The 12,731-nt window shown below is 36.4% G+C and overlaps 1 protein-coding gene across 1 annotated transcript; it reads left to right on the top strand.

Moving 5' to 3' along the window:
• Nucleotides 1–7,185: 7,185 nt before the first annotated feature.
• LOC104224752 (uncharacterized) lies at nt 7,186–10,471 on the top strand. The gene is made up of 4 exons (XM_009776454.2): nt 7,186–7,383; nt 7,509–7,804; nt 8,390–9,141; nt 9,531–10,471. The coding sequence occupies exons 2-4, from the start codon at nt 7,517–7,519 to the stop codon at nt 10,045–10,047; spliced, it is 1,557 nt and encodes a 518-aa protein (XP_009774756.1). The 5' UTR covers nt 7,186–7,383; nt 7,509–7,516; the 3' UTR covers nt 10,048–10,471.
• The last annotated feature ends 2,260 nt before the right edge of the window (nt 10,472–12,731 follow it).

Consider the following 12,731-nt stretch of genomic DNA (forward strand, 5'->3'; position numbering starts at 1 on the left):
ATTCATTCGGATGATTGTATATATTTGATACTTTTTATGCTTTCTTTATTTTTCATCTTTGGGTTGTATATAATTTTAACATGTCGTTATATTTCTCGCATTTTTATTTTACTTTGGGTCTGTATATAAAGTTATGCTACATTGTACATTCATCCCATCTATTGTATATTCAAATCCCCTCTTGTATATATTCATTCTACTTTTCGCAAATTTTTCATTCTTAGCTTCTTGTGATTCGTAGCTTCTTGTCCTTAAAGTTTACAATAAGCCTTTGGTTTTCTTAATGCTACAGTTCTTTCCAAAGGTGGAGTTTGTATAAACTGGGTGGCTCTTCCCAATGATGGATGGCGTGACAACTTTCTTAAGGGTCTGAGTCCGTTTTTTTTTGTTTTTAGTAGTTTTGGTAGTTAAGGGTGCCTCAAGCAAAGCTTCACTTGGGCCTAGCACATTTGCCTTTGTTCTTATGGTCAAAAATAAATTGTTGTGTTTAGGATGGTGAAAGTCGTGGCCTTGAGACTCTTGTATTGACCGATAATTATCAAGTGATTTTCGGGACCATTGTGTGCTCAAATCTTATCTAAGGTTGTTGTGGGCCCTCGACTCTATGTCTTTAGCGATCCTATAGCTCGTGTGGTGAGTAATTGCATTGAAAGTCCAAGTTCCGAGCCATTGGTCTAGAACTTGCCCTGAATATTTGTTGAGGCGAAATCCTAAGTGAATTTTGACTTGAGACATGATTATAGACTCTCCTTGGTCCAAATGATAGCTTGAACACTTCCATAACCTACCAATGATAAGATCCCTAGTCAACCCTTTTGAGCCTTAGACCTTTTTCCTTCAAAACCCATAATACAAGCCTATACCCGTTTTAAAAGATACTCTCTCTTGACACTCAATCTTTCCTTAGCACATGGCAAAAGTATAAGTTTGGGGGGAGAGACGAGGATTGAAACAAAGTGGTAAAAAGGCACAAAAATAAAGAAAAGAAAAGGTAATGAAAAAAAAAAAAGCAAAAAGACAAAAAGAATGTTCAATATGAAAGAGAATAAAAAGGGATTCAAGAAAAGCAAAGAATGAAAGGTGTGAGAAGTTGAAAAAAGGAGAAAAAGTTTGAAATGTATAAGAAAGAGTGACAGTATGTCTCTCTAATCCCTTAGAAAGAAGTAAAATGACTCAAAGAGTCAAGTGAATATGTGTCAAATGAAGCAAAAGAAGTGTTTAAGGGAAGATGGAACCTACTTAGACCAAACATTTCTTACCCTGAACCAAAAGCCTTCACCATGACTCCACAAAAGCCCTATATGATCTTGAGTTGAATGAAACTTACATTCGTGGTGACTTACATAAGGGGCAAGCATATGGTACTTAGAACCGAACTTGTGACTCTTTTTCTTGAGAGAGATGAGTGAATTCATTGACCTCGTTTTAAGTGCCACTATTCTAAAGGTGAGGTTTGCTTAGGGAAAGTTAAGGATGTGTGAGTTTGGGTTCCACAAAGACCAAAGTAATAGAAAGAGTTCTTTGATGTGTTGAGTCAACTCTTGATGCTCTTATGTCGCACTCAATCCATGGTGTTTAAAAGAGTAAAAGTTGTTAATGATTTATTTGTATTGAGGGCAATTGTTAGTCCCAATTGATGCTAGATGAGGTCACTTTAGTACATCTAAAATTTTTCTTGGATGTTCTCTTAAGGAGTGAGTCTTATTTTGTTTGCTTGAGGACAATCAAAGGCTTAAGTTTGGGGGAGTTGATAACTAGGGATTTTGATACCTTTTATACTCCTTCTTGCTTATGTTTTGATTAGGAATTTGTACAAAATAGTCCCAAAAGGCTCACAAGTTGTGCTTGATTGCAAGTTTGATCAACAAAGTGACAAGATGTCAAAGATCAGCTCAAAAGGAGTGAAACTTGCACAAGTGCCAAAGACAAGACAAGCTCAAGCAAAACAGGTCCAGTGCGGCCGCACACCATTCTGTACGGTCCACACTAGGAGATTCAGAGAGGCTGATTTTCAGGCAAAGAGGTAATACGACCGCACTAGGTTTTATGCGGTCCGCACTGGAGTTAATGCGGCCGCATTCAATTTAGTGCGGTCCACAGACCCAAGGATCAGAGAGATGCCAGATGTGAAGTTCCAAGCCAATGCGGTCCACAGTCCATTCTGTACGGACCACACTAGAAGCCTCCGCGGCCACAGTCCATTCTATGCGGTACGCATTGCCCGAGTTCAGAGAGCTGTATTTTCAAGATCAAAGCCCTAGTACGGCCACACTCCATTTTATGCGGTCCACACTAAGCCCGTAGGGGTATTTTTGTTCAGATATTTCAGCTTAGTATAAATAGCTTCTTTTTCTATTTTTAGGGTAGCAAATAGTTTTGTAACGTAGCTGCGGTCATGGGTTCGACTTTCTTAGCCATTTTGGGCAATTTTATCTATTTTTCATCATTGAATCTTGTTATTTACCTTAGTGATTAATTAATATGAGTTTTTCTTCATCTATTTCTTGCTTTTCTTCTTTAATTATGAGTAGCTAGACCCATAAGCTAGGGTTGTGGCTCAACCCTAGTGTGGGTAATTGATGAGTCTTGTATTTTAGGGCTAGATTGACTATGAATGTTTGATAGTTGGGCCAATTTCATGGTTAATTGCTGAATTAGTGGTTGCAAACACTAGTTTGTGTTTAGTTGACTAGGGCTCTTCTTGAGAAAGAGAGCCTAAGTCTCCGAAATTGGTCCAACAAGGAATTGGAGTGTACTCAAGAGATTGATAGCCCCAATTAAAGGTTTAAACCTCGAGAGAGTAATACCCAACTTGAACCCTAGTTGCTTGTGCAAATTTGTATACTCAATTGGTCTTGAGAAAGTCAATTCGGGCAAAATTACTTGAACCACCGAGAGGTGTAGAGAGGGTAATATCGTGCAACAGTTATATCATACTCCCCAATTATGTCAATCGTGTCTTAAATTCAATTACCCGTCAATTAACCACCTAGATGAAAGTCATTATCCTAGTGTCTTTTAAACCATTTGAACAACCCTTTTTAGATTAACTCTTAGCTTAATCTAGTTGCATTTACCATTTGTAGTTGATAAGAGTAGAAGTAAAATGAAAACCCCAAAAATGATTAGAAGTGTAATTTGGAACACTTACGCAACTCTACACTAGATAGATACTCGATTCTAAATTCTAGCTCTCTGTGAAAATCGATCCCGACCCTAAATCGGGTAAAAACTACTCCGACCCTCTCTCGCTACTCAATAGTAGTGCGGAGTAGGCCGCGATCAAGGACCCTTTAGTGAAGACCCTTCTGGTTCTTGGTGAAGCAAGGAATGGCATCTATCTTCTTCATTCAGCCCTTTCTAAGTTTCAGAGTTTTTTCAAGCACAATCTAGTTTCTAAGTCTAGTTTTTTAGCTTCTCCTTGTATTTCAGTTTCCTCTTTTGTTTTTGAATCCGTTACTGTTCCTGTAAACAACACTTTTGATGTAAAATTATGGCACATTCGACTTGGACATATGCCTATTTCTGCAATGAAGAGAATCAATTTTATTTTATCTTCTACTCTTGATTGTCCCTGTGATGTTTGCCCTTTAGCAAGACAGTCTAGATTTCTTTTCCATTCGAGTTATATCAAAAGTACTACTATCTTTGAGTTATTCATTTGGATACATGGGGACCCTACAAGTCACCTACTTATGATAGTTTCAAGTATTTTTTTACCATTGTTGATGACTTTAGCAGAGGTACTTGGACTTATCTCATGAGCACTAAAAGCAATGCCTGCTCTTTGATCAAACATTTTTTTAGCTATGGTTAAGAGTCAATTTAATACTAAGGTTAACAAGATTAGATCTGACAATGCTCTTGAATTGGGAGGGGGTTCTAGCATTTCAGAATTCTTTGCTTTTCAGGGTATTTTACATCAAACCTCTTGCACTGCTACCCCTCAATAAAATGGAGTTGTTGAGAGGAAGCACAGACATCTTTTAGAGACTTCTAGAGCTTTATTGCATCAATCTAAGTTGCCTATCTCTTATTGGGGTGAATGTCTACTCACTGCTACTTTTTTGATCAATAGGTTCCCTTCCTCTGTTCTTAAAGGTCAAACTCCATATCAAATTCTTTTTGGAAAGCCTCCATCCTATGATTATCTTAAGTGCTTTGGGTGTTTGTGTTATGCTTCTACTCTTACACATAACATGTCAAAATTTTTCCCTAGAGCTATACCTTGTGTTTTTTTGGGATATACCCATGGAAAAAAGGGATATAAGCTCCTGGATCTTAACACCAAAAGAGTTTTTGTTTCCAGGGACGTTCAGTTTCATGAGTCTGAATTTCCTTTTTCATCTATCACCTCTGATTTACCTCTATTTACTTCCCCTTCTCCTTCATCCTCACCTATTGAGTCTACTCTTCCTAGTCCCAATCCTTCTTCCAGTTCTCCTCCTTCTTCATCTTCCTTATCTCCTTCTTCCTCTTCTTACCCTATTTCATCTCCAAGTCCATCTCATGTTCCTATTTTAAGAAGATCACAGAGGGATCACATTACCCCTACTTATCTCTCTAATTACATTTGTGGTTCAGTAGTTCTAACTGATTTAACTTCTTCCTATTTTTCCCATCCCATCCCTCGCCCTGTTTATTCTTTCACTTCTCTTTCTTTGACTAATCAGCATATGCTTAATTCTATTTTCAACACTATTGAACTTACTAGCTTCTCTCAGGCTGTCCAACATTCTGGTTGGCAGCAAGCTATGACTTCTGAGATCAAAGCTCTTGAGAATATTCAAACGTGGAAAGTGGTTGAATTACCTGTTGGCAAGAAGGCTTTGCCTTGCAAATGGGTTTACAAAGTTAAACACAAATCTGATGGAAGCATCGAAAGACTAAAAGCTATATTGGTGATTAGAGGTGACAACGTGAAGGGATTGATTTTAATGAAACATACTCTCTCGTGGTTAAAATGACTACTATTTGATGCATTCTTGCTGTTGCAATCAAGAAAGGCGGGTCATTGTCACAATTAGATGTGAACAATGCCTTTTTACATGGGATTTTACAAAAAGAAGTATATATGAAATTTCCTGCCGGTATACCTGCTCCTAGTCCTAACCATGTCTAGCGTCTTAAGAAATCACTTTATGGTTTGCGACAAGCGTCGCGACAGTGGTATGCTCGACTTACAGTTGCTTTTAATTTTGAAGGGTTTTCTTCTTCTTTGAATGATTATTCCCTATTTTTCAAACAATCAGGTGATTCTATATCTATTGTGGCAGTGTATGTTGATGACATACTACTTACTGGCAACAATCATACAGAGCTTTCTCAACTTAAGCACTTCTTAAATGATGAATTTCAGATTAAGGATCATCAACATAAACTATAAGATAGACTTGAATGCCTGTCAATCGGTATTCTATATGATACATTATTTTCTTAGTTTGGAGGTTCTTCGAGAATCACATGGCCTGATTGTTTCTCAACGCAAATTCACCCTTGATCTCATTCGCCCAGATCTCTCTTTTGCAGTGCAACACTTGTCTCAATTCCTGCAAGCTCCTCGACTTCCACACTTCACAGCAGCCCTTCGAGTGATTCGATATCTTTGCAAAGATCCTGGTCAAGGGCTTTTTATGACTGCTGATCCATCTTTTTCTCTCCTTTCCTTTTGCGATGTTGATTGGGCATCTTGTGTTGATTCTTGGAGGTCTATAAGTGGTTATTTTATCAGCCTTGGAGGCTCACCCGTTTCTTGAAAATCCAAAAAGCAAGTTTATGTTTCTCTATCTTCAGCAGAGGCTGAATATCGTTCAATGAGGCGTCTTGTTGCTGAGTTAACATGGTTGGATCGTCTCCTCAATGATCTTTCAGCTCCTCCGACTCTCCCTATCCTGGTCCATTCCGATAGTCAGGCAGCACTCCATATCGCTCGGAATCCGGTGTTTCACGAACGAACAAAACATGTGGAGCTCGATTGCCATTTCGTCTGGCAACAATTCCTCTCTGGCTTGATTTCTTTGAATTTTGTTCCACCATCTCCTCAAATCGCATATATCTTTACAAAGCCCTTATCTGGGCCTTCACATAATTTCATCCTTGGCAAGTTGGGGCTTTCTTCGCTCCCCTCCAACTTGAGGGGAGGTGTTAATATTAGTGATGATTTATGTTCTAGAGAAATCATAAATGGTGAAAGACAGAGGAAGAAGATGGTGTTACAACCTAATGATTCTAAGGTTTTGTTTGGGTCTCAGACAGGAGGGAGTATATGTTCCTCTTTAAGTCTTCTAGAGAATACAGATGGAGGTTTTTATGCCTTTAGATCACATTCACATGTAAATAATCTGGACCGTCCATTTGTAAAGGATAAAGATTATACATTGGATTCTTTGGGCACATGACCAAGCTGAGTCACTGTATAAGAGTTATTTTTTGTTATTTTATGGTCCAGTAAATTGTAGACACATGTATAGTTATTTACATTATTCATTTATTTTCTTTTAGAGAAATAGTTGTATAAATACAAACAAAGAGAAATGAGAAAGTACACAGAAAATTTTCCAATTCATTCGTCCATTTTCTACAATGATCCTATTGGTCATTCAGTTTGACTTGGCGTGCCATGTCATTTGACACGTGGCATCAAACTGGGCCTCTAAGAAGATGACATCTTGGGCCTAATGAAGTAGGCTCATCACTTGTAGCTCAATTAAATGGGTTAGCCCATCATATTTGGATTTATTTATTTACTCCATATATATATTGAACTAATATAATTAATCTAATTATATTGGCCCGTAATATTTATTTGGACAAATATATTTAATATATAGTCCAAATTATTTTATTGAATTTAATTCCAATAAAATTTATATGTCTACAACTCTTATCGATATATTATTAATACATGTATCCTTATTTTAAATTTTATCGCGTATATAATCATACATAAGTTTCTTTTTATAGCGAAATATTAGTAACTAAATTATATACTTATTAATCATGCATGGTTTTATACCGATAATTAAACGACATATAGGTCATACAAAAATTAAAATTCTCTTATATTTCAATCCAAATAACCCTTAGAGATGGAGGCACCTTCAAAGTTCGATACCCTTTTTATTTTTTAATTATAAAAAAAGTTGGTCACTTTTAAAAGAAAATTTTGTGGAAATAAAGTTAGCCAATGGACATAATAGACATGTCAAGTTTACCATTTTTGTTGAAAACTATATCAAGGAGTATAAAATTCAGCAATCTATCCCAGATTTCATAAGACATGTTCTGGAAGCTTGGAAATCAACAAACATATTTAAGACTAAGGAAATTGACCGGAAAATGGTGAGTGAAATTTGTTACGGGGCATCTTCGTCAGGGGCAACGGTGAGTCATCAGTTTGTTCATCACCACTTGTCAGCTACATACTGTTTAATCCAAATCCCCATTTTCCCCTCAATTGTACAGTTAAAAGGTTTTATCAAAATCTTGACACAATTTTCTTTGCACAGAGAGAAAAATGAAGGCAGAAACACTAACACTGGTGCTGGTGAACTTAGCGGGAATAATGGAAAGGGCGGATGAATCATTGTTACCTGGTGTTTATAAGGAAGTTGGTGAAGCACTCCATGCTGATCCAACGAGGTTGGGCTCGCTCACGCTTTTCCGATCCATGGTTCAGTCCCTGTGTTATCCTCTTGCTGCTTACTTAGCTGCTCGCCATAACCGGGCCCATGTCATCGCCTATGGTGCTTTTCTTTGGGCTGCCGCCACTTTCCTCGTCGCTTTCTCCTCTACCTTCTCTCAGGTCCGTCTGTTACATAGATACAATTCTCATTTTTGATTTTTTGAATTCATTTGATCCAAATTTACTCCCCTATTAGACTAAATATCTTATTTTTACCCTTTGTTTTACTTTGGGGTCATTCATACCCTTGTCTAGTATTTGGCTATTAGCACTTGTCATTAGCAAATTGTCTAGTATTTGCCTTTAATGGAGCTCCAGCACGATGGATTCCACGTGTCAAAATATTTTAGGTTCAAATTTTTACCCTCTACTTTTAAGTATGAGTTAAAATTATCCTCCGTCTTACTTTAGGTAAAGAGCTCCGTTAGGATCTGATGTTAAAATTAAGATATGTTGCAAAGCATAAGCGTACTTTTGACCCCCCCCCCTTCCTTTGATTCTATCGAAATAAGAGTGTGTTTCAATTCGAGTACCACTAGGTCTTTGGATTGTGTTTACATTTGCGTGTAGCATCTCCCCACCATCCCCAACTTGTAGTCCATTGATGTACACATGTGAATAGCATTATAGGAAAACGAACTGATAAATGTTAGAATTATGGATATGTCAACGGATTCCTAAAGTTATGCACCTTTGCTTGATAAGGTGGCAGTATCGAGAGCTTTAAATGGGATAGGCCTAGCCATAGTTGCACCTGCTATTCAATCTCTTGTAGCTGACTCGACTGATGATGACAAACGTGGGATGGCATTTGGATGGCTACAGCTTACTAGCAATATTGGTTCGATAATTGGTGGATTGTTCTCCTTAATGATAGCGCGTGTTACTTTTTTGGGAATTCCTGGTTGGAGGCTCGCATTTCATCTTGTTGGGATCGTCAGCATTATCATTGGTATTTTGGTTCGCTTATTTGCTAATGATCCTCACTTTCCAGATGGCCGTCTAAAGGCTACTAATGAAGGTCATGGTAAATCCTTCATATCGGAAGTGCAAGGTCTCGTTCAAGAAGCAAAATCGGTCATAAAGATTCAATCTTTCCAGATTATTGTTGCTCAAGGTGTTACTGGTTCTTTTCCCTGGTCAGCTTTGTCCTTTGCTCCAATGTGGTTAGAGCTTACTGGACTTTCCCATGAGAAGACTGCTGTACTTATTGGCTTGTTTGTGATTGGAAGTTCCATAGGAGGACTCTTTGGAGGAAGGATGGGAGACATGTTATCCGGGCGTCTACCAAATTGTGGCAGGATAATCCTGGCACAAATAAGTTCAGCTTCAGCGATTCCCCTATCGGCGATCCTTCTGCTGGCTTTGCCTGATGATCCTTCCTCAGTATTCGCGCATGGTCTGGTCCTGTTTATTACAGGGTTCTTCATATCTTGGAATGCTCCAGCTACAAACAAGTAATGTTCTTAATATGAGACTTCTATTGTCCGTTTCTCTGTTTTTGGTGTTTTTTACTAGCAAGTAATATTGTTTTGATTGAATGGTGGAAGACGGGATTTTGGTCGATGAAGTAAATCAGACATTATCTAATCTGAATAAGGTCTAAAGGTAAAACACATTATTAATAGGAGTTAAATGATTGATCCATGAAGTTGTAGAGTAGTGTGTTATCATATTCCCAAACCTAAAAAGAAATATAGCCATTTTGTTGTAATTTGTAAGTAGACCCACAGCCATGAAAAGGGTGACGATTGAGTTCCTTCCTTAAGAAAGTTATATGTCAGCATTCATTGTGCTTTGTCAGTATTGAGTGTCGTGATTGCATATTATGCTGAAGTGCCAACAGTCCAATTTTTGCAGAGATAGTGCCTGATAAATCAAGAACAAGTATCTATGCTCTGGACCGATCATTTGAATCTGTACTATCGTCTTTTGCTCCACCTGTTGTTGGACTACTGGCTCAGAATGTTTACGGTTATAAACCAGTTCCTGAAGGTGTTGAAAATATTGCTACAGACAGAGGAAACGCCAAAGCTTTGGCACAAGCGTTGTTCACTTCCATAGGAACTCCAGTGGCACTATGCTGTGTGATTTACTCTTTTCTCTATTGCACGTATCCAAGGGATAAGGAGCGGGCTCAAATGGAAGCACTGATAGAATCAGAGATGCAAATCATGGGCTTGGATACGTCTCCTGCAACTCGACAATATTCACAAGTCGAGTCATCTGAAACCCAAGAGCATCTTGAAGACAGAATCATTGTTGAAATGGATTATGGGGAAGATGGACTTGATTTTGATGATGATGATGATGAGAAGACATTAGTCCACCACTACCCGACATTTCCTCAACTGGATCGATAGCAGTCATTATATCAAGAAAGACTTATTTTTACATGGATGATCACATGGCCACACATCCGATACGAATTTATATCAGTTGAACAATAGTTTATGGAGGTTTTCGGCCATCAACAGTTATAGAACAACTTAGATTTCCCTTTCATTCTTTCTAGCTTCATAATCTATGCCTTTTGGCTACATGTAACATATTTTAGATTATCTTCCTACTTGGTGATAATGTTCTTTTTCTTTTATCGTATCAGTATAGGTTCTTGAGAATGGACATCTCGAGGTTAGTTTGATATAGATCACCTCTCTCGGAAAACATACTGTATAGGGAGTTGTATTATCTCCTCTTGTACCTCTGTACATCTCCAAATCTGGAATGCTGCGCATTCTTTCATTGATAACGTGTTCTTCTCTAAATATTGTACGTCGAAGTTCAGTGCATCTTTTTCTTTTTTCCTAGTGCGTTAAGATGCCAAATAACAAGGATGTATCAAATTAGTTTTGCTAAGAAATGTTAGGACGCTGTGAAGGAAATAAATAGTAGCAACCAGTACATAACTAAAGCGTGCATGTTATCCCACCAGAAACAAGAAGAGGTATTCTTCACTCGTCATTTGCCAAAGTATATATTGCTCCGTTTCCTCAATTTGGATTGGTGTTGCCCAAATATGAGAACTCTCCTGATGCCATTTGCTTCACACACATACCATTTGTCTTAAATAGCTTTCGTAAGATCAACTCCAAAGAAAAGACTCTGTTCCCATGTCCAATGAAGTAGGTGAAAATTATAGAAAATCGAGGTTCAAATTTTGACATGCAAAAAAAAAAATAGCATTAGATAATTTCTACTCATAAGCCTTAGCTTTGGTAGGAGTTATTCCGTATCTGTGCTAGTGAAATGCAATTAACAAGCATCCGATGAAATAGTGTGAGGTGCGTGAAAATAGCTCATACACCACGGTTATCAAGAATAAAAGAATAAATGCAGTGGACTGCTTGTAACATTGGCGTAAAGTAGCAAATCCACCTTCGTCTAGTATAAATTGGGCATGCAAGATACTTCACTGGGAATATATCTAAGGGAGAAAGAGTTATTCTTACCACTCTCAGACCTACCTGTTAAGTATTATCTTGATTCAGACAAACATAAAAAGTTTTCTTGGATACGTTTATATAATATTTGATTGATGTTAAAAAGAAGTATTTGAAGTTCAGGGGAAAATACTGCTCTAACCATTATTTCAACTTCAAATTTTCCATTCAAGCAGAAGTTGAAATATCCAACAAAACTGATGTCCAACCATTGATGCAAATACAATGCACGTCCAAAAGAGACTAAATAAATAACCGCTTTGAAGCCCAGGGAAAAATATTTCTTCTTTCTTTGTTTTTTCATTTTTTTCCTCTTTGTTTCTTTTACCAACCCCATCTAAATGTAGTGCAAGTGTGTAACATTTATCGCTACTAACATGCAAAGAAAAAGATAGCAAGAAGTTGCACTCCTTAACATATGTAAAAACTAAAAACTATTACTAAGAATTAAAATCGAAAAACAAACAAGATGTAGCTATATTTTATTGCATTTTAGCATTGAGGTATTGTATATTTTCGAATAAATAACTATGTATGTAACAAAAACATAAAATGCATGGTTTCATTACTTGAGCTTATGATTGGACGAAAAAACATTTTTTCCCCTACTGTTCTCTAATTACTTCGTTTGAGGGCACTCCAAGGTGCACTATTTTTTTGCACCAAATCTAAATTTGGTGTAAAATTTGATGTTTTTTTTTTGCTCCAATGGAATACCAAATCTTGCACCATTATAGTGCGTGAATAGTGTCACACCAAATTTGGTGTGACACTATTCATCAACATCAAATTTGATTTATTATTATTTGTTCATCTTTTTATTTTTTTGAACTTTTAATTTATCATATATTGTGTATATAATTAATTTTTATATTAAGATTTTTATAATTTTAATTTTATATCCTATTTTTTTGATATATTAATTTTTGTATATATATTATATTTATATAAAATTATAAGTTAATTTTATTATTATTATAATTGTATAAAAAGAAATATAACCATTATTTAAAAATAAAAAATGCAAATGTACGATATCTAATGTTGCTAAAATTGAAAAGTGAAAACTAAAATTAAAAAAAGAAAATTAACAATACATAAAATAAAAATACATTATAATTAAAAGTACATCAAAGAAGGATACATTAAAATTGAAATTATATTAAAAAACATAAAACATAAGTTTAGTAATCCGCCATGTCATTTTCAGGTACACCAAAATTACCAAAAAACTGAGAGAACAGGCATTCGGTAATTAAATTAAATTTGACTATGATGTAATATTTATTTAATTATCTTTTATCAATGATTTCACTTTTAGTTGATTTATCCTTTAAAATAATTTTGTAATAATGATTATATAAGTGGTGAATGTGAATTATTGTGATGACCTTTTGTCATCACTTGATTTACGAGTAAATTCTGTATTCCAAGGCCTTAGAAGCCTCTTTTTTTCCGCACTTCGATTTGCGTGTGCGGTCCGGGCATATATTGGGAACACTTTTATGTAGAAATGTGATGGAAATGTTAATTTGGCCTTTAAAATTAAATTTAAGTTGACTTCGATCAATATTTTGGGTATACGGATCCGGGCCTATGATTTG

Source organism: Nicotiana sylvestris, chromosome 4, assembly GCF_000393655.2.
Source record: "Nicotiana sylvestris chromosome 4, ASM39365v2, whole genome shotgun sequence".
Classification (NCBI taxonomy): domain Eukaryota; kingdom Viridiplantae; phylum Streptophyta; class Magnoliopsida; order Solanales; family Solanaceae; genus Nicotiana; species Nicotiana sylvestris.